Source organism: Phocoena sinus, chromosome 1, assembly GCF_008692025.1.
Source record: "Phocoena sinus isolate mPhoSin1 chromosome 1, mPhoSin1.pri, whole genome shotgun sequence".
Lineage (NCBI taxonomy): Eukaryota > Metazoa > Chordata > Mammalia > Artiodactyla > Phocoenidae > Phocoena > Phocoena sinus.
In genome coordinates, this window is record NC_045763.1 from 24,915,467 (window position 1) to 24,938,974 (window position 23,508).

The 23,508-nt window shown below is 39.5% G+C and overlaps 1 protein-coding gene across 2 annotated transcripts in view; it reads right to left on the reverse strand.

Annotated features, from left to right (window-relative positions):
* Positions 1–413: 413 nt before the first annotated feature.
* The window catches only part of SNRNP40 (small nuclear ribonucleoprotein U5 subunit 40), a 37,978-nt gene continuing 14,883 nt past the window's right edge, over positions 414–23,508 (reverse strand). Inside the window, exons 5-10 of one of the 2 annotated variants that reach the window (XM_032627326.1) lie at positions 19,602–19,724; positions 10,488–10,608; positions 6,814–6,896; positions 5,707–5,768; positions 1,870–1,973; positions 414–940 (exon numbers count right to left, since the gene is read on the reverse strand). In XM_032627326.1, the coding sequence (XP_032483217.1) occupies positions 891–940; positions 1,870–1,973; positions 5,707–5,768; positions 6,814–6,896; positions 10,488–10,608; positions 19,602–19,724 (543 nt within the window). In that variant the 3' untranslated portion in view covers positions 414–890. Of the gene's footprint in view, positions 941–1,490; positions 1,974–5,706; positions 5,769–6,813; positions 6,897–10,487; positions 10,609–19,601; positions 19,725–23,508 lie in introns of those variants that run through there. The other variant, XM_032627316.1, reaches the window with a different exon arrangement.

Genomic DNA, 23,508 nt, shown 5'->3' on the forward strand with positions numbered 1-23,508 from the left:
GCCAGAGACAGTACCTGTCGTGGGGGTAGAAGGCAACTAATAGCATTTCTTAATGCCTGTCAGTTTAATAAAGACAAGCACAATGATAAAAAGAAAAGTCTTAGACAATGTCATGGCCCAGCAGCACCAAAACTTTCTCATATTCCTTTTGAGTTGAGTTTGATACAGCATTCCAGCCAATGCTATTGCTACCAGCTGAGAATGCCCCAAATCTGCCCACTTTAGGAAACCGGAGGGTAGGGACTGCTGCTCAGAAAAGTGCTTTTGGCAGGAGGCAGAGTAGACACAGACTATGTTCAGCTTCTCGGAAGTTTAAATGGACTGTATGTATCCCCTGGCCATATCATGCTCTGCTAAGATTTACAGTGGTCAAGCCTCAAAGAAAAGACAGCAATAAATCCAATCCACATGGCTCTTGTAAAAAGGCATCAATTTGGCTTTTAATACAAAATGAGTTAGAGAAACAGAGAAAGAAAATATCATACAAGTTATTGAGTTAAAAAAAGAAATCCCCAACAAATAAATTTCGGTCACATTCCCCGTCTTCAGCCTAAATTAGGAAACAGGAGACTATGCACCAACCAATGTGTGTCCCTTTGAAGAAACCTTACTTTAAAAAAAAAAAAAAAAAAAGAAAAGAAAAAAAAAAGTCAATCCCTGAAATCTGGCAGGTGGTTTTTAAGAGGCCACTGTAAGGTTGCCTTAATGATCCTGATGAAATAGGATACTGGGATACTTGTGGTTGCTGGAATATGGCCACCTCCTCCTCGTTTCTTGCTAGTAATGATCTTCATCTGAAGGGAGGATGCTCGCTTGGGCATCATGATGCCACTTGTGCTGTCTGAGGTCTCAGGGTCAAGCAGCCTTGTGGAGTCTTCCATTCCATATCTTCACTGAATCTCTCCCATATATAGTCTCTTGTCACTGGATGCTGAGAGAACTGAGGTGAAAACAACAGAGAAGATAACTGGAAATAATGAAGGCTAAAGGAGACCTGGTGCTCAAGGGCTCTTACGTTAAGAGGCAATTTTGGTATAAAAGAGCAATTGGATTTAGCTTAAATTCCTCTCCTCTTAAACACCATTCACAGGAAACTACAGTATAGTCTGACTTTTCAATCCAAGTCCTCTCAAAACCATGAGGGTGGACTGTGCTATGGGAAATACATTATCAGGGTCTAAATCCTGATGTCCCTTGTCACTCAAACCTTAAGAAAAAGAACTTCTCAGTCATTATAGAAGAGAAGAATCAATGTCTTTGTCAGTCATTTTGTAAACGTGTGTCCGCTTGGAGAAAGTTATGTTTTCTCCTTAAATTCAAAGCTCATTATCTAGTTTAGCTAGCCAATAAAATGTTAAGTTGAAATTTATATCTGAACATTAAGAAACATCTTTTTTTTTTTTTTTTTTTTTTTGCGGTACGTGGGCCTCTCACTGTTGTGGTCTCTCCCGCTGCGGAGCACAGGCTCCGGACACGCAGGCTCAGCCGCTCCGTGGCATGTGGGATCTTCCCGGACCGGGGCACGAACCCATGTCCCCTGCATCGGCAGGCGGACTCTCAACCACTGCGCCACCAGGGAAGCCCCGAAACATCATTCTTTTATCCAACTACATCACTGAATCATAGACCTGAAGCAAGTAAACTCGAACTAGAAATAAACAGACTAACCAACCCCGCTTTGAGGTTAAGAAAATGGATCATTGCTCTTACCCTCACTACTTAGAACAATGGTGAGACTGTCAACGATACCCATAAAGACTGTTTAAAAGGAAATTCACATAAAACAGATGCCCACCTCTGCCTCTGTATTCTTAGGGCTCTTTAGGGAGATTCCCTCGCCTTCCCTTTCCCCAGTCAGGACAGACTTACTGATGGGTTCGTCGGGGTGGAAAGCCACTTCATTGATGGAGCCAGCGTGGCCGGGTAGCTTATACAAGATCCTCCTGCTTGTGGTATCCCACACATACACAAACCTGCAAGGTATCATGAAGAGCAAGGCTAAGGCCTCCCAGAACTGAGGATAGAGGAGAAGCATGGCTTTTTCAGGGAAATGGAAGCAACCCTTTATTTATTCAATCCGTATTTATTCAACTGTGCTCTGACGTTTAGAAACTAGGAATATAGATTTTAAATAAGGCATGGATCCTGCTCTTGAGCAACTGAGTGAAAAAATAGGAATAGCTAAAAATATCAGCATTACTGGTATTTTCAAACACAAGCTTCTGAAATAGGAAAGATCATGGAGAAGAAAGACAAACGGTTTTTCCTACAGATCCCACACAGAAATCTTCTTTAAAGAGCACCCAATATAATTAGGGTGTAGTTAACTTCATATGCACCTAGGAATGTCTTAAAGGTAACCCGACTCATGGCAGGTTGGGAGACTAGGCTGTAGATCCACCTGAATTTCTTCGTACTGTATTCAAATCACAGAGCCCAGAGACGGGACAGGACATTTCTGCTATATAAACAAAACCCAAACATACACTTGATCCAAATCTTGCGTTGAATTCATGGACAGAAAGAATACTGAATTCTAGCATGGGAAGGGGCCAACAGAAACCAGCTAGTCTAAACTCATTTTACAGAAAAGAAAATTAAGGTACAGTGACTTTTCCAAGGTTACACAGTTCATTAGTGGCTCAGTGGCAGAATTAAAATGAGAACTCTTAATATATTCCGGTATTCTTTCTCTTACCACCCTCAAATACCTTGTGTCCCTTGCCATCCTCCATTCTCCCCTACCCCTGCCAAAAGAAGTTCCTTTGACCCTCAGCCTTGCTTGGGTCATTTTAAACTGAAGGTAAAATAAATAGATATTATCTTCATATAACCATGCAAAGAAAATCTGTTGGTAAATTTAAAAGGCTGGTTGTTTTCAAACAGGTTATACCAATTATTTACATATTTGTTTTGTTCAATCAACACCTAAAAGGGTACACTCATCAGCACTTCATTATAAAATACCTACTTCTGAACAACATTACACTTTTGGTCTAAAATGCAAACAAACAAGAGCTTATTAATTACACTGTTTAGCTCACAAGGGCTAGGCTCCGTAGGAACTAAATAAAAGTTCCACGCAAGGTGGAAGAGAAGGAACCCCATCTGTCTACAGACTCCCTGGCTCTAATGCTCATATTTTCCTCAGTGTCTTCTTTCTTGCCATAACTGTCCTCATTAATCCATCTACAGCTATGTGGCCTACTGAAAAAGTGTATAAGTTCTGGGTTCAAGTCTCAATGCAACTATTTAATAGTTAAATAACCTTAGACATTCATTTAACTTCTCTGAGCTTCTCTTTCCTTAGTCAAATGATGGAGTAATGATGGAGACAATGTTGATCTCACAGCTTTGTTGAGAGAAATAATGAAATAATGTATGCAAAGTGCCTGGCACAGAGAATTAATGATAGCTATTGTTATGATGAATAAACGAGCAAACCGAATCACATGAAATCAACAGGCTGAATATGAATAAATCACTCACAACAGAGAGACTGACCAGTCTTCTCGTAGTCCTTGATAGGAACTGTTGAAGGGTTTCAAATCTGAACATGAGGAGGTAGGTGAATTGCAAGTAGGGAGGAGAAATTTGCCAAATTCAGGCCAAGCTGAAAAGCAGTTTTCTGAGAAGGAACAACACATTTTCCAGGCACATAAAAGCCAGCAAAACCCCAGCGCTCCAAGGGTTTACTTTGAGGCCTCACTCTCCACGGCTGCCGATTAGATGCTAAATTTAGAGGGGTTCCTTATCCTCTCCTTACTCTGGCATGGCAACATTTGGGAGGAACCAGGCTCCTTACGTAACAGCGCTGCTTGTAGACTTGGGGCTAATTGGTGAGGTGGCCGGTGAAATGTGGCCAACCCTCAGTAGGTAGACATACAGGCTCTTCCTAGACCAGAGCCATGCTTCTACATGTAAGGTTTAAAGGAACAGTGGGGAGGGAAAGAGGGAAGAGGGGACACTGAAAGTTAGAAAGGACCAATGTCAGAAACAAACTGCTCAGAAGAAAAGCTAGGCAGATATCATTTAAAAGCTTAATTACATAGGAAAGATATATCTCTGCTGAAAATCATGTAAAAATACTTAGAATGGTTCTTACTCTGTCAGAATGTAAGACATCTTAGGCTGTGGGCCTGTTTTTCAAGGTCTTTAGAAACCTGGCAACTGAAAATCCTTTAGATTCCCTCTTCAGGGCAGCTTGCTAAACCACCAGGACTCAAACCAGCAATGTGGCATAGTTTACCTGTGCCCTTTTTCCCCCCATAAAATACTCAAATACTTGTCCATTTTTCCTGGCATTAAACATGCCAGGGAAAAAAAGTGGACTCTGGAATCTTCAGGTATGTTCAGTATTGTTCAGAAGTCAGAAAGGGTGGGACAGACCAAAGTGAGGTTTCTTTATGGTTGTGCTAGAGCCGCAAATAGGAGAAAACTGGCACATGCTGAAAGCCCAAGCTAGCCTAGGAAAGGCTTCATGCTTATAGGATGGTGCCTGTTTTAGTCAGGTAGCAGGAAAATCTCTAAGGGGGGGAGAAAGATGGGGTTAAGCTAAAAAGGGTTAAGACACCTCCCACTGGGAGCTAAACCTAGAGTCTGCCATCAGAGGGCCTCATCATTCTTTACCATTCCACATTTGCAGCCCTAGGCACTTGAACACCCCTACTCAACCTCTGACTCCCAATTATAGGTCACCACAGACATGTTAAATACAACAGCATCAGAATGAAGAATTCTCTCCTTTCTGTTTCTCATTCATCACCTAATTCCTCAGGCAGTTTAAATTGATAGTTAAAGCTTCACAGTCTCTTAATTCAGCTCAGGGCTGGAAAGTACCTAGCCCACATGCTGCCATACCCCTCACTTAGCTATCTTGACACTTTTCCCATTGAACCCAGACCCAGCTCTGAATCATCCCCAACATAGGCAACCATTACCAAGAGATGAACTGATATGCAGGGCAAAATTTGACTACCATCCTTGAGCTAGGAATTTATTCATGTAATATTCACTAGCTGCTTACTCATTCAGAGATGAGTAAGACTCATTTCCTGACCTCTAGGAGCATATAATTTAGTAGGGGTGCCCCACTACGTTTGTCTTACTGTAAGATGTAATAAACGTTAATAAACGTTAGATGTATACAGTGTGACTACAAGCCAGAACAAAGAGCCATTAGTAATGCTTGAGAGGTAAGGGAGAGAGAGAGCCAGGAAAGTTTATAGATATAACACAGGTGATTACTGGAGAGATATAGGAGTTTGGATAATGGATTAGAGGAGATATAAGAGAGAAGCCTGAAGGCATAAGGGATGTAAGAACAGGGAAAGTTCCATGTGAGTGAAGCATTGTGGTGATGGTGGAGGAGGAGTACATGTATCTGAATGAACTGATGCATGGCAGAAGAATCTCATGAGGGAAACTGGAGCCAGATTAGGAGTTTGAATTTTACTTTGATGGCAAAGGGAATCCAATAACCAAAGAAACTGTTTACACTCCAGGTGTAAAATGTATCCAGAGAGGGCAGAAATGATGTGTTTGTTTACATGATCCTTAAACTCTTCAGACCGCACACGACTTCATCTCTGAGTACAACTATAACTCTCTGTCTGCTATAGCTCAGTATCTGCACTTAATGTATTAAACATGAGAAGATACCTGCGCGGCTACATCATTCTTTACCTCATGCCCAATAATCCTTACCTGTCGGCTGAGCCAGCTGCTATCTTGCTTCCATCAGGTGACCAAGAACATCTCAGAAGATTCTATAATGATGAATAAGCAGGAATCCAATGAATATAATAATGCCCCAAACCCCTCTTTATTAGACTACAGCATCACTAAGAGACTTTAAATTTCCTGAGTTTTTTCTTGGCTGTGCCACACGGCTTGTGGGATCTTAGTTCCCCGACCAGGGATCGAACCTGTGCCCCCTACAGTGGAGGCATGGAGTCCTAACCACTGGACCGCCAGGGAATTCCCCCTCTTAAATAGAGTTTTAATTATTCTCCTCAGCATATAATCAATAATTATCTTATATACTGTGGCCCAAGACAGCCTAATTTGATATATTTCAAACCATATAAAAACCAACTGTAGAAACTGCTTAATTTACAGTAAATTAAGAGTGGACCTGGCAACAAAATTTTATTCTGCCTACACATGGAGGCTCCCCTTGCTCCTTTATCTTGATCCTCATTAAATTTTTTGTTTATATTATAGGAAAATAAAAATAAAACCAATTCTAACAAAAGATAAAATTTGATTTATAAAGTGAAAATGAATTTTAATGGGTTCTCAAAAGAAAAATATTAGTCTATATTAACAAACTATCTGGAGGAAAAGCTGTTTTGAAGAGCTGACCTGGGATTTGAGAGTTTAGAAAAAATTTCTGTCTCTCAGAACTTGGCCTGTGGTGCTTACTGAGGGAAGGGATGTATTCTTAGGGCTCTAATAGCTGGTCACTGGGAGGATGAGGGAGGCCATCTGGGTAATAGCCATGGGAATCTGAGTCCCATATGGAACACGGATCTATGAGGGTCAAAGTTCCCAAGGAATTAAAAAGATAGGAGTGTCTTGTTGAAGCCCGAAGTCCTAAATTTGAGGGGGGCCCCATCACTATCTATGTGATTGCCTTCTTGCCTATGCTTCTATTAGTTTTATTTCTGGCAAGAACAGTTTTGATGCGGAACAGTGTTACTAGAATGCAGCCCCTTCTCAGTAGAGCTGTTGTTCCTTATCCTTAGCACCATCCTAAATGTTTCTTTGAATCAAATGGACAGTAAAATTCCTCTGCCATGCAGAACTCACCTTTTCAAAGTTGTGCACATTTCCTTGAAATATCTTCACACATCTTTCTTTGGGAGCAAATGGCCGGACATCCCAGACTCGCACTGCAAATTCAAACAAACAAAGCAAAACAGCTATCAGCCAGGGGACTCCTGAGAACCCAGCTGAAATCAGTATCATGTCAATGATAGATGCTGTTTCCTGGGTGGAGAAAGACCAACATGGTACACTGCTACCTGACAAGGCTTTTTTATTTTTCTAATGGGAACGAAATGCATCCAAGTTCTATTAACAGGGACTAAGGACACAGAGGAAAACTGAGAAGGTAGGAAGGGAAAATGTCAAACACATTGCTGGGGACCTGCAACAGAAAGTAGTTGGGTGTGATACTGATTTCAACAAAACATTCTGCAAATGATTCCTCTGCCAACCCCAAGAGTCACACCTAGCAAAGTTTCAATATGACAATCTAAATAACACTGATTACTGTGACAATCAATCTATAAAAATCAAACTCAGGACTAACCTTTTCTAATTTTGCTCATAGGAGAAACTGACAACTACCAAACTACCAAGAATTAGAAAAAGTGAATTTGATTCCAATTCTAGCTCTGCTGTATATATGGGGGATATCAGGAAAATAGTGAGGTTCTTTGTGTTTTGGTCGCTTTATAAAACGAGAATACCACTTGCTCTTTTTTAAAAAATAAGAATATTTTAAGGGTCAAATAAAATGATACATGTGAAAGAGCTCTAAAAGATTGGCAGCAATAAACAAAACAATAAAAATAAACAAAAAATTTGTTATTTTATTGTATAGCTATAACAAGAGATTCTTATTTTTAATTTAATAACCATTTAGGGAATCTCATCTTTCCTTACTATGCACAAAGCTAGAATTAGACAATGGCAAATCTATTGAAATAGGATATAAACACCCACAGTAAGCAGTGGCCACAGCCATTGTTAACTAAAGCTAAACCTACAGTGGAATTTGAGTGATGTCATTTTAGTTGACTGTGAAAAAACAACAATCCTTGAAGTCAAACAGGTATAAAAAGGTGAGGCTATGCATGAAAGTTTGCTATTCAGCTGAGAATACAGTCAGAAGGTAAGGATGTTCATTCATTCAACAAGTATTAACTGAGCACCCATCGAGTGCTAGGAAGTTTTCATTACAAAATGTCAGTGAAAACATTTTTGTCTATCAGAGGGGCAGTTCCAGACTCTCCCAATATTAGGCATATAATCCAACAGGTCATCTTTCTTTTTTGCTATAGTAAACCCACCCTCCCATCCAACAATTCAAAAATAAGCAAAGAAAGGACAAGTGTGTGTGTAAATCCAGAATATTGAGGTGTTTTAATGAGGACCTCTTGTCACATAGGGAAGGGAAGATAGACTGGCAGAAAGAGCACAACTAAGATATCAATAGGTCTATTGATCATCTGAGCTTGGTACTCTTTGAAAATGCTTGAGAACTGCCTTGGATGGATCTCCAGACTCATCTTCCTCAGTAAACTAATCACTATTTTTGTACCCCGCTTGAATCCATAGCCTTGGATTCATAACATACCAGAGCTGAAATGGGCCTTAAAAGTAAAGTCCAGGTCTCTTATATTATCAGTATAGAAACTGATGCCCAGAGAGGACAAATGCTATGTGCAAAGTTGCTCAGGGATTAGATGGCAGATCTGGGACTAGAATCCTGGCCTCTTGACCATCTCTTCTAAAGTTTTTTCTTTTTCTTCCTTTTATTTTTTTTTCTTTTCTTTTTTATGCCCCTGCCTCCTCCCCTCAAAAGTCAATTTTAAAAGGTTACATATTCCAAGGTATTTAAGATATAGTTCCAACAGAAAAACACAAGCTCTGCAGCAAGAGTTGTGCTGTCTCAAGATAATCAGGTTTCACAGTTCAGGCAATTCAAAATTAACTCACTATTGCCCCCAAACTGATTAAGAACTGTTCACTGGCAATTTAGAGAATCTAAAGAAGTCATATGGAAACAAAAGCATTTTGTAGGTTTGCATGTACCTCTATCAGTTACATAATGAAAATGACTCCTGCAAAGTTAAGACAGCCGCACACATAAGGCAGTGGTGGTTGTGACACGCAGAACGAGTCGCTTAGTAATGTCAGGGTTGGTTTTTTCTTACGCTTCTGCTTAAAATATGAGCACTTTCTTGTTCCAAATAATTTTTACTAAAACCTAAAATAAGAATAAACTACATAAGGACTAAAATTCTACTGAGATGACCATGATTTAAACAAAAATCACTGGAGGTTAATGGGGAAGGCATTAAAGAAAGAACATGGTGCCTGCTTCTATTTACCCACTGCCTTTCAGAGTCTTTATATACCACCGTGTTCAAACGACAGTCTATACAGACCAATTTCTACGTAACACTATTTTTAAAAGCTAAAAAATGTTCAACTTCAACTGCTGAAATTCAGAGATATCAGTTCATCAGAAATGCCTAAAGCATCCTCTGAACTCCTTTGTCCCTGATCACAACAGAAGTAAAAAAGTAAAAGGTTTCCCCTAGGCCCAGATATCACATGTCCCTTAGGATCTATCTCACCAAGCAGGCAGGGAACAAATTTATTTACTTTCTTCCCTATCCACTGACTAAACATTTAAAAAAATTACTTCCCAACTGGTGTCTTATAATGCAGTGTGCTGGACATGTAAACATTGGTCTTTCTGTTCAGGCTTTTATACTTTGGGAGCAGCAGGTTCACTGCTGATGTCTTTGACATCATTGTTTCTGCCCATCAGATAGAATTGTTTGTTGGGAACAAGACTGACAAAATGAGCAAGGTGGCTGGACATGGCATAAAAAGGCTGAAATTGCAGCTATATCCCAGGCATCTTCTTGGTTGAAGACACGCACCTCAAGCTTTTTGAAATGGTCATCTGTTATGTCATCAGCTCAGGAAAATAGCAAGTGCAAATTCCAGCATTGCCTCTTCCTGGGCAGGGAGGTCAGACTTTCTCCAGTTCACACAGACCTGGTCAGAGAGCACTGGGTTCTTTGAGAAGACCCTGTACCGGGCACTGTGGACAACCACGCTATAAGAGCACCTGTCAGCCAGGCTGGTTACCACAATGATGAGTTCCTTGTCAGCTTTGCTGAGCTGGCCTGTTTCCTTGTTACAGATGGCACTGTAGTAAGCAAAGAAGGCTCTGAATTCCAATGGCCGGTGACACAACACTTAAATACATTTGTTAAAAATCCTGTCTTCTTTTCTATCTCCTCCATGAGCTCTACAATATCAAAAGGCAGGTCCTCTTTGTAGTAAATGGGGCAACGGGCTGATGGGTTTGGACTTCTCTTCCTGCTGAGTCTCATAAATGTGCAAGTTCAGGGTCATCATAAGGCAACTTTTTCCAAAACCTATTTGTCACAGGCAAAGAAGAGACATCTGCCTCACAACGCCGAGGCGGCAAAGCATCGACATGGTGGCATGTGGCGTGGAGGCCAGGCTGCCTTCCCATGCACCCAGCCCTCTGGGCCTAAAGTTTTTTCTATTACAACCTGTTTTCCTAATTGTCCTGGTGGATACCTGCAAGCCAACCTGGACTCTTTCCTTGGACCCTCATTTACCCAGCACACATTTCTAGTTTCTAATGCCTACTTTCTTTAGGGTCTACGGTGACTGGGCACTGGGAGAGCTTTCCTTTCCAAAGTTACCTGTATTGTCCATTGCATTGGACAAGAGGTAAGAGCCTTCAGAGCTTAAACTCAGGCCAGTCACTGAATCTGCATGGCCTCTCATCGTGTAGGTCAGCTTATTTTGGCGCAGGTCCCAGACCTGCAAAACAAAACAAGGCAGCACTCCCAGAAAATCAAATTGTGAACAGGAAAGAAATAGTTATTAAAGAGTCAACTGCCTGGGAAAATTGGTATCCCTTCTTAATCTGCCTCTGGGCCAAGCATTACTTTACCACAAAATATAGGATTTCTACCAAAGAAGAAAAAACTCTTGCCTTTCTAAAACAGAGTCAAAGTTACTAAGTTTGACTAGAAAAATATGAACTAATGAATGTCAAATATTAAGATCAAGTTTAACAAAAAATAATAGAATTTAAAGAGGTTATTTTCAATTCATAACAAAATATATTAGGAATTAAAAAACAAAGTAGCATTTAAAACACTTAAACTATGATTCTTAGCAACTAAAAATAAACTATTATAACTGTATAAAAACAAGTAAACAAGTCATTTGACAAAGGCATTATGATTGCATGTAAAATGCATATAACAAGGTAATATGCAAAAATACAGAGGCTTAAAATTTTTCATTTAACGTCATAACATGTATACAATGGAAAAGCATATTTATTAAAAGAAAAATAAATTGTAGGTTCACTGTTCCCTGGGTAGGAAAGGTAAGAGAAACAGTTCAGCTGAAAATAACCTAATGTCAGACAGAAAAAATAAATTGTTCATTAAGTTATGGCTCATAAACACACTGTAACACTATGAGCTCTCATGCTAGCATTCGAAGAGCAGAGTGGAAGGAGTGAGCATTTAGGGTCAGACCGAACCAGTCTTTGCAACTTAAGAGTTATGTATCACTGGGCCACTAACCCTCTCTGAGCCTGTTTCTGTCTGTAAGATGGGGATAACATTTACTTCTTATGGCTGTTGTGAGGATTACAAATAGAATGCCTAGTACACAGCAGGCCCAATAATAATTGGTAGCTATTATTAAGCAACTCCTACAAATATTCTGAAGATCAAATGTAAAAATGTTTATAAAGGGCTTCCCTGGTGGCGCAGTGGTTGAGAGTCCGCCTGCCGATGCAGGGGACGCGGGTTCGTGCGCTGGTCCGGGAAGATCCCACATGCCGCGGAGCGGCTGGGCCCATGAGCCATGGCCGCTGAGCCTGCGCGTCCGGAGCCTGTGCTCCGCAACGGGAGAGGCCACAGCAGTGAGAGGCCCGCGTACCACACAAAAAAAAAAAAAAAAAAAAAAAAAAAAAAAAGTTTATAAAATAATCTATTATTAAGCAAAGAAGGAATATACAAAAAGTCTATATTTACATAGACTGAAACTATGTAAAAATATATTAAAGGCAATAGAAATAGTCTGGAATGTCATATGGAAAAAGAACAGCAATTTTGTTAAGATCATTGTTATTATATAAAATTTCACCCAAATTCGACTCAGTACTGACACATAGTTTTTCTAAATGAAACAATTTTCTGCTGTCCCTTTAAGCAAGGCACCTTCCTCATCTAGAAATGAGTTTGATGTTGTATGTCAAAGTAATACATAAGGCAGACAACTCCACTTCCCCCATCAATAATTCATGTGTGGAACCCAACACACTTCATATACAATCATTTTTGTGTCAGGATGTTTGTTGCCTCAATAATTAAGGAAGCTTGAAGTGGCTGACATTTTTTTTGTTCAAGCTATTGTTCCTCCTCTTCAGAGAAGGCATTGTTGAAATCTTTAGCTTTTTAGGAGAGAATGTAATTCATCATCCCTCACAACACTTGGGTGCTCCTTCCAGACTTTCCTCTTTGAGGCCTGCACATGCTGTTTTGCAGAGCCAAAACGTATCTGGGATTTGCCAAAGAAGAGTGAGTAGGGCACTAATTTAAGCAAAATATTTTGCAGATGTCCTAATCAGCTGTTCAGTGAATGTTTGGGCATCTGATTAGTGGCAGGCGCTGCTGCAGATAAAAGAGATGTTGTCCCTGTTCTCAAGGAGCTAAAAAAGTGATAAGAGGCCTGGAAAGGAGGCAGTAGCCAAGACAGCAGAGGGATTAATGTTCCCATGGTACATGGATGGGAGGGAGAAAGGGGTTTCACAGACTTGAGCAGGATATGGAAAAAGGAGATCTTTGTTTGTTTGTTTGCCGTACCACGCAGCTTGTGGGATCTTAGTTCCCTAGTCAGGGTTGGAACCTGGGCGCATGGCAGTGAGAGCGCAGAGTCCTAACCACTGGACCACCAGGGAATTCCCAAGAGGTTGTTGGGTTTTTTAAAAAATTTTATTTATTTAATTTATTTATTTTTGGCTGCGTTGGGTCCTCGTTGCGCATGGGCTCGCTCTAGTGATGGTGAGCAGGGAACACTCTTTGTATGGTGTGTGGGCTTCTCATTGCGGTGGCTTCTCTTATTGTGGAGCACAGGCGCTAGAGCGCAGGCTCAGTAGTTGTGGTGCACAGGCTTAGGTGCTCAGCTGCATGTGGGATCTTCCCGGACGAGGGATCGAACCCGTGTCCCCTGCACTGGCAGGCGGATTCCTCAACCACAGCGCCACCAGGGAAGCCCCTAAGAGGTATTTTTTATTTAGACAAAATAGAAGGGTATTCCCAGGCAAAGATAATGCATGAAAGCAGAGAGGCATGAAAAAATTACTGAGTTGTAGGGAATTAGGCAAAGAGAGGCAGCAGACAATGCTTGAGTGATAGGCAGGCAAAGGGCAGCTCATGAAAGGTTCTGAATGACTGGCTTGGATTTGATCTCCCTCACTGGGGAGCCACAGAAGGGTTCAGAGTAGTGGAATGAGTTGGCCAGATTCCAGAAAGATCCTTCTGGCCCAGATAATCGGAAAGGATGAGAGCAGAGGTGGGAAAATCTATCTTTACCCACTACCTTAAAAAAAATCATCAACTAAACTCCCATTCTGACTAGAGCTCAGGATTACAAGCAATGCCAAAGAATTGCCAATCAGATCTTCAAGTCATTAAGAAGAAGCACATTTTCTTCTTTTATTCATTTTCCTCTGACTCCACAATTCTATGCCCAGGAAGAAAATCCCAAGAGGTTGGCAGGAACAGTATATTTGCTCACAAACATATAGAGAATTTGCTCACTCCAGATTTTAAAAGGGGCTTCCATTCCCTGTTTGCTTCCCCCCTTTCTCAGAATAGGCAGTGTATCTGAGAGACAGAAGCAAACAAAAACCAGGCTAGTCAGGAGTACTTCCTAATGTAGTAAGGCAGTAGGGATTTGTCAAGCAAATGCTCAAGGCTGGTAAGCCCCTGACTGCTTAAAGGGTACTTGTTAACTGACTAGAGGCAATTTGATAGAGGCAATTGGCAGGGGATACGGGTTGGGTTCAAGCCCGGGCCATAGCTACTGAAGCCCACACTCCGCAATGAGAAGCCTGCGCACCACAACAAAGAGTAGCCCCCGCTCGCCACAACTAGAGAAAGCACGCACAGAGCAGCGAAGACCCAACGCATGCATGCATGCATGCATACATACATAAATATTTTTAAAAAGAGTCTTTCTGGGTCCAAGGGCAGTTACTCACTCCTAAGCATGTCAGAACAGGATGTTGTTAAACAGGGAGAAGACTGAAATTCTATGGTCTCACATCTCTCAAGTACACCCTTTAGTTATACAAGAGCAAAATGAAGCCAAATAGCTATAGCAACCTGATTTCAAATTATTAACTACTGTCGCCAAAAAACAATCTGGCGACCTGTATCCAAAATGTGAAACATCCTTGTATTTGTTAACACATTAATTTTCATCTAGAAATCTATTCTGAGAAAGTAACTAAATATGGAAAAAGCTTCACACACAAATATGTTGGATACAGCAGCATAATTTGTGATAGTGATACATATGAAATAGACTAAATGTTCAGTATATTGATTGCTGCTTACTACATTATGGAATATTCTAAAAATAAAATATCTAGAATACTCTAATATTCTAGATGATGGTAGCTGACATGTGCTGAACACTTACTATGTAACTGCCATGTTGCTAAGAATATTATATTTTTTACCTCATTTAATCCATGTAACAACTGTATGAGGTAGGCTGATTATTCCCATTTAGAGATAAGAAATGGAAACTCAGAGAGGTTAAATAACTTTCTTAAGATAACATAGCTAGGAATTAAGTGGCAGAATCAGAAAAATGATCCTAAGTTCTGGGGATGTTATGTACATCATGGTGACTAAAGTTAACAATACTGCATTGTATATTTGAAAGTTGCTAAGAAAATAGATCTTAAAAGTTCTTATCACAAGAAAAAATATTCTAACAATGTGAAGTGATGGATGTTAACTAGAATTCTAAAGTTACTCATTTTGTGTTATATAAGTCATTATGCTGTATACTGAAAACTAATACAGTGTTATACGTCAATTGTATCTCAATAAAACTAAAGAAAAAAAGAAACAGAAAAATGATCCTAACTACAACGCTAAGAAGAAAATAAGATCAGAGTGATGTGATGGAGAGCAACTAGAAGGAGGGCCTAGTTTCATCTAAGAAATCCTCTCTACAGATATGTCTGAGCTGACATTTGAAGACAAGACTAAGCCAGCCATGGCAATATCTCGTGTCGGGGGTTCCAGACAAAGTAGTAGCTATATGTTACTAAGTGAAAAGAGCATCATATAAAATTTTATCTGAACATTAAGACATTTACATACAAAACACCATGGCACAGAAAGAGACTGAGAGGAAATAAACTGAAATATCAAGAGTGACTAAATCTGAATGATGAGACTATGAGTGACTTTTTTTCTACTTTTTCTAAACTTTCTTCAATGAACAAATGATCATTTTTACTACTAAAAACATTTAAATTGTAATAAATAATTTTATCTCAATTTTTAATAATTTTATTCCCAATAAAGTTGATTTATTAACCATACATTTAAATGCATTTTTACATCTCTGCAAAACTTTTAAGGAAAGCCTACCCTGATTTTTAGCTTGGAAAATAAGACATACTGTAAACAGCACACAAACATGGAGTTCCCAATGCTGACAAGAGAACATAATGATCCAGAGCAGGTACATGATAAGAATGCTCGAGTTTTTAGAATACTGTGTGCATTTCTAATAAAAAAAAAATCCCTGAAAATGAGCACTGGCAGAAAAACTTGAACGTTTGTGGACAGAATAATAACTTTTTAGTTTAGAAAGATAAAGACTACAAAGCTATGATATGATCCAACAACCCCACTCCTGGGCATACATCAGGAGAAAACTCTAATCTGAAAAGATACATGCACCCAATGTTCACAGCAGCACCATTTACAACAGCCAAGACATGGAAGCAACCTAAATGTCCAACAACAGATGAATGGATAAAGAAAATGTGGTATATTATATAATGTAGTATCACTCAACCATAAAAAGAATGAAATAATGCCATTTGCAGTAACATGGATGGACCTAGATATTATCATACTAAGTGAAGTAAGTCAGAAAGGGAAAGACAAATACCATATGATACATCACTTACATGTGGAATCTAAAATATGACACAAATGACCTTATTTACAAAACAGACTCACAGACATAGAAAACAAATTTATGGTTACCAAAGGGGAAAGGGAGTTGGGGAGGGATAAATTAGGAGTTTGGGATTAGCAGATATAAACTACTATACATAAAATAAACAACAAAGGTCCTACTGTACAGCACAGGGAACTATACTCAATATCCTGTAATAAACCATAATGTAAAAGAATGAGAAAGAATATATATGTACAACTGAATTACTTTGCTGTATACCAGAAACTAGCACAACACTGTAAATCAACTATATTTCAATTAAAAAAAAAAAAAGGTTACAAAGCTATGATGTAGAGTTATCAATTGCTGTACTCATGGGACTATATTTATATATTACTCATATTTGAGATATATTTGGATTTCAGAAAAAAAATTGGTATATATCAAAAGACAAAGACTGAGATTAGCTATCTGAAAAAAAGCTGATCCTAAGAGAAGGTATAACATATAACGTGTGTCTGAGAAGACACGGAAAACCTTCAAAACCTAAAAAGGGACTCAGTTCCCTTCAGGACTATGGTACAACTGAATATATTTGTTTATAAAACGCCCTGGAACAGTCTACACAAAGAGCCCGGAATAAGCCACACTACTTGTGGTAAGAAGACATTACTGACACAAGAGTATCAGGCTAGTCTATCCCCACAGTAGATATGAAAAGATCAAATTCTCATAGTTTAAATTTAAAAAGCCAGTCTCAAAAGGTTACATATTGTATGATTCCATTCATATGAAATTCTAGAATAGGAACTATAGGACAAGGAACATTATCAATGGTTGGTAGGGGTTAGGGATGGGCAGAGGGTTTGACACAGAGGAGCATTATGAAGATTTTTGGGGTGATGGAAATTGTTCTGTACTGTTTGTGGTAGTTACATGAATCTGCACAAGCATTAAAATTCATAGAACTGTACACTAAAAAAAGGTTAATTTCATAGTATGTAAATTTAATAACTTAAAAGTATGAAAATTATCATAGCTAGATGACACTAATCCACTTTTATGTGTATTAGAGCCCTCTAGTGATTCTAATGATAGTGGGCCCCCAAACTTCACTCAGGGAAATAATGCATTAGCTATTAAGATGATCTAATTAAGCCCCCATGTTCTGACTGTACATTCTCCAAATAGTTATAGGGTGGAAAAGGGATGTGAAGCTGAATTTTGGAAATGGTGAATTTTGAAGTACTTATGAGACATCCAAGTGGGGGATGCTGAGTAGCTGGGTACACATGGGCCTGGAGCTGAAGATCTGGGTTGAGAACAGACTCATCTGAACAGAAATGACAATTAAAGTCACAGAATTAGATGAGACTTGTCCAGGGAAAGGTATATATAAGAAGAGCATCTAGTTAAGAACCTGGGGGAATAATGACATTTAAAGAATGCATAGAGAGAATAGCTTGTAGAGGTATCTGAGGAAGGATATGCCTGATGGAAGGGGTAGGAAAGCATATTGTTAGAGCCAGTTTAAAAAACAAACAAAAAAGGACTAAAAGGATCTACTGGGTTTAGTAACAGAGAGATCACTGGTGGCCTTGAAGAGAACACTGTCAATAAAACAGTGGAGGCAGAAGCCAGACTGCTGAGGAGTGGTCAGAAGATAGGGAACTGAGGAATGGAATGGAGATAAGGCATTAGAGATAGTGAGTGTGGGAAATATTCAGGGGATTTCTCACAGGTATTAAATAAGAGCAGGACTCTGGAACCAAACTCTGCATTTTGAACTGAGGTCTCATCGCTTATTAGCTGTATAGCCTCGGGTTATTGTGCCTCTCTTAGCTCAGTTTCTTCGCTGGTAAAACGGCATTAGTAGTACTTATTTCAAAGGATTGTTGTGAGGCTTAAATGAATTAATAATGTAAAGCTACAAGAACAATGTCCGACACAGTTAAGTATTAGAGGATAATGATAACACTATTATCATAACCACTATCACCATCTTTCAAGAAGTCTGGCTGGGGCTTCCCTGGTGGCGCAGTGGTTGAGAGTCCGCCTGCCGACGCAGGGGACACGGGTTCGTGCCCCGGTCTGGGAAGATCCCACATGTCGCGGAGCGGCTAGGCCCGTGAGCCATGGCCGCTAAAGCCTGGGCGTCCAGAGCCTGTGCTCCACAACAGTGAGAGGCCCACGTACCGCAAAAAAAAAAAAAAAAAAAAAAAAAGAAGTTTGGCTGTAAAGGGGAAGATTGACAGGGCAATAACAAGAGAATGTGGAACTGAAGGAAGACTCCTTACCCCACCAAGAGAAGACCTGAGCATAATGAAATGCTAATGAGAAGCAATACAGTTGTTTAAAAATATAGGATCTGGGGGACTTCCCTGGTGGTCCAGTGGCTAAGACTCTGCGCTCCCAACGCAGGGGGCCCGGGTTTGATCCCTGGTCAGAGAACTAGATCCCACATGCCACAACTAAAGATCCCGAGTGCTGCAAGGAAGATCCCGAGTGCTGCAACTAAGACCCAGCACAGCCAAATAAATAAATAAATATTAAAAAAAAAAAATATATATATATATAGGATCTGGGAAAATTGATGTAATGAGATCCCAGAGACAGGAAAAAAAGGTTGAAATCCTTCCATTTAAGGGACTACCTTTAGACAAAAGGACATTCCATCCATAGTAACAGCAAAGGAGGCAAGAAGAGATGGGAATACAGTACAATTTCTAGGTAGAGACAACATAAGTTGAGTATTTACCCAGCAGTTACTAGTCTCAGAAGGTAAGCAGAAGGTAAGTCAAAGTCTTTGAAATACCTAAGGAAGCCAATAAGTAAAAGCAGACACAAACTGAGTGGCCTCCCCCCGCCCCCACACATTTCATATTTACTGGCATTTGCTATGTCCAAAAACTCTGCGAGGTGCTCCAATGAATTTGGCTCATTCAATTCCCATGACAACCCTATGAGATAGATATTATTATTACTCCTGGTGCACACATGATGAAACAGAGGCTGAAAGAACTAGTGTGAAGTCACAAAAAACTAGAAAATAGTGGAACTGAGAACAGACCCCAAGTCAATTACTTGAAAGCCTGAGCTACACTGTACTGCCTCTAGACACTGTAGTCTATTGCCTCTTTCTCCAACATCATTACCATCTCACATTCTTAGCTATGGACCCCCCAAAACTTCCTTTCCATAGTCTCAAAAAGAAAGACACACTGAGAGATTAGGGTACAGAATCACAAATTGATTTACTGCTATCTCATGAGGCCAATGCACATTTAAAAAAAAAGTTTCAAATGCCTCTACGCAGGGAATGCACCCTTCATTTTTCGGAGTTCCCACACAGGGACTTCCCACTTCACATTAACTGCCTACTCCCTAACGGCATTTACATGAGCTATAATGCAATCCTGACTTAGGAAGTCAATGAAGACAGGACAGAAGGAAAATAAGTTCTAATTTATCTTCCATTTAGTTGGCATAAAGTGCAAAGCTAAGAAGTTTGGAAAGATTTACCTCTGTGAATGGAGATAGGTGAAAGGTAAATGTAAGATAAACATCTAACATACCTTGATATCGTTGTCTATTCCACCAGAAATAATCTGATCGCTTGTGTCATTGAAGGTCACAGCTAACACTTGGTAGGTGTTCTGAAATGTCTGGATCGCTGCTTTCTTACGGATGTCCCAAAGCTGAAAAAGAGGACAAGAGAGTCTATAGTAACAGCAATTGCACAGTATACCCCTAAATCCAAGGACTGTGGAGATGAAAACATCTGTAATGGGGACCCTGTTCAGAAACTTGTCTGAATATCCCATTAATATGGTGAGAAGTGACTATAATTTTGCCAACATATCTGAAGGTTGGTGGAACAAATCACTTTGGTTATATTTTCAGTCTCCTTTGTTAAAGTTTGAATAAACATAGTTAATTAACATGCCCTCAGAGTGGAAATCTTCACCTCGCTTATTAGTTCATATGTTCTTAGTACACCAAGGATATTAGACCAGTGTTTTCGAACTGTAGATCTTAATTCATTAGTGGGCTACAACTTACATTTAAAAAATATGTATGGAGAGGAGGTTACATCAGTGAAAATGGCAGAGTAGCGAATGCTCAAAGGTTATCCCTCTACAAAAGCAGAGAAATACCCAGCAAAAAAACCTGTCAGAACCAACTTTATCAGAATTCTAGAAACTAAAGTTTACAGCAACTAGGTGAATACTTATTGAGGACAAAAACCACCTGGGTCCTAGTAAGACAGTTTTGTAGCATTTTAAGTTATCCAGGCTCCATCCCTACTCGGCAATAGTTTTGAAGACAACAGCCTACATTCCTAGTATAGGTTCCTAAGTACCCAAGGAAGAATGGACCTTAATTTTCAAAGAATTGTAGGTTTAAATATTAAAAACAAAAAAATTTTTTTTTTGGGACCTGTTTGGTGGCTCCCTGATGGCTGAGCTCAAAGGGTTTGACTTTATTTTGCCTAACTTGGAACTCTCCCAGGGCAGAAGCAATTGTCCAAAACATTTAAAGACAAATGCATGAGCCTCTGCTGAATGGGGCAAGGGATAAACAGCAAACAGGAAAGGCTGGGGAATGAGACAGTTTGGAGAATAAGGGCTTTGAAAAGCTTTGACATATTTTTGCAACTCTAGAAGGCCACTTGCATGCCATGTCTGGGCACATGCTTAGGAAAGACCTGAGAAGGCCCTAAGCTCTCAACCTCTTGCTGACCACAAGCAGGAAGTGAAGGCTAATACAGAGTTGTAAACTGCCTGGCTGAGAGGTGATAGCAGGCCCCAACACACCCACAGAGCCAATCTACAAAGACTGGAAGAGTCCTCCCTGCCCCCGCAGGTGTTTAGGGAAATCTCTGCTGAATTGTCAGTGAACCACTAAGCTGGTGAAACAGAGATTTCAGTGTCTATACATGACAAAGAATACAGAGTTTACAAAACTAGTTCAGAAAATTCACTAAATAAACAATAGCTTCAAAAAGGAGCAACAGGGCTTCCCTGGCAGTGCAGTGGTTAAGAATCCGCCTGCCAATGCAAGGGACATGGGTTCGATACCTGGTCCGGGAAGATCCCACATGCCGCGGAGCAACTAAGCCTGTGTGCCACAACTACTGAGCCTGCACTCTAGAGCCCGCGAGCCACAACTACCGAGCCCATGTGCTGCAACTACTGAAGCCCGCGCGCCTAGAGCCTGTGCTCCACAACAAGAGAAGCCAGCACAATAAGAAGCCCGCACACTGCAACAAAGAGTAGCCCCCACTCGCCGCAACTAGAGAAAAGCCTGCGTGCAGCAGCAAAGACCCAATGCAGCCAAAAATAAAATAAATAAATTTATTTTAAAAAAAAAAAAGGAGCAACAACAGGGACTTCCCTGGTGTTACAGTGGTTAAGAATCCACCTGCCAATGCAGGAAAATGGGTTCAATCCCTGGCCCGGGAAGATCTCACATGCTGCAGAGCAACTAAGCCCATGCGCCACAACTACTGAGCCCTTGCACCATAACTACTGCAGCCCACGCACCTAGAGCCTGTGCTCCGCAACAAGAGAAGCCGCCGCGAGAAGCCTGCAAACCGCAATGAAGACCCAACACAGCCAAAAATAAAATAAATAAATTTATTTAAAAAAAAAAAAAAAGAGCAACAACAGACTCTGGAGAGCATCTAATTACCAGAGTTGCCACACTATAATACTCAAACGTTCAGTTTTCAACAAAAAATTATGAGGCATGAAAAGAAGCAAAAAAGTATTGCCCATACAGAAGAAAAAAACAGTCTTTCAACAAATGGTGCTGGGACAAGTGGATAACTACATGCAAAAGAATGAAGTAGACCCTTACCTCACACATGCAAAAATTAACTTGACATGGATCAAAGACCTAAATGTAAAAGCTAAAATCATAAAATTCTTAGAGAGAAACGTAGGGGTAAATCTTCATGACCCTGAATTTGGCAATGAATTATTAGATATGACACCAAAAGCACAAGTGACAAAAGAAAACAGATAAATTAGACTTCATAAAAATTAAAGACTTTTGTACATTAAAGGATATTTATCAAGAAAATGAGAAGACAACCAACAGTGGGAGAAAATATTTGCAAAACATATATCTGATAAAGGTCTAGTATCCAGAATAAATAAATCTTATAATTTATAAGATGTATAAATAAATATAAATAATCTTATAATTTAGCATCAAAACCACAAAGAGCCCAATTAATAAATGGGCAAAAGGACCCGAGTAAACATTTCTCTTTAGAAGATATAAGCACATAGAAAGACGCTCAATATCACAAATTATTTGGGAAATGCAAGTCAAAACAATAATTAGGTATCACTTCACACTCACTAGGATGGTTATAATTAAAACACACAAACACAGAAAATAACAAGTATTGGTGACGATATGGAGAAATTAGAACCCTTACACACTGCTGTTGGGAATATAAAATGATGTGGCTGTTATGGAAAAGTCTGGACGTTCCTTATTAAACAAAGAGTTACCATATGACTCAGTAGTCCCACTCCTAGATATATACCCAAGAGAAACGAAAACAGTTGTTCAAACAAAAACTTGTACATGAATGTTTGTAGCAGAATTGTTCATGATAGGTAAAAAAGTAGAAACAACTCAATATCCATCAACCGAGGAATGGATAAGCAACAGATGGTATAGCTATACAGTGGAATATTATTTAGCCATAAAAAGGAATGAAGTACTGATAACAATACAACATGGATGAACCCTGAAACCATACGCTGAGTGAAAGAAACCAGACACAAAAGGCCGTATACCGTATGATTCTATTTATATGAAATGTCCAGAATAGGCAAATCCACAGAGACAGAAATAGATTAGTAGTTGCCAGGAGCTGGAAGGTAGAGGAAAAGTAATGACTTGCTTAATGGGTATGGGGATTCTTTTGGGGGATGATGGAAATGTTCTAGTATGGGATTGTGGTGATGGTCACACAACACTGTGAATGTACTAAATGTCACTGAATTGTACACTTTTTAAAAGGTTAAAACAGTGGATTTCATGTGAATTTTACCTCAATTTAAAAAATTATGGGAGATATCAGAGAATGTCACATATAGAATGGGTTGGTTCATTCACATATAAGACATACTGAAAGGAATATATATTAGACCATAGTATAAAATGTATTCCTTAATGTTGGTTGTGATAAAAATATTTAAAAGTACTGTGCATAAACTACCTAGATGAGGAAACTAAAGCTCAAAGAAGGAAATGACTTGATGAAGAATACCTAGGAAGTCAACAGCAAAATGAGGACTAGATTTTAGTACTGTTTGATTCTATTACGTTAACATTGCATTAATTTAAAAGTACCAAAACGTGTGCTCATTCCTTATAATAACTAAAGTAATATATGCTTGTGTAAAAAAATTAACATTTTTTTTTTAGTTCTGTTTTTTTTTGGCCATCCCTCGCAGC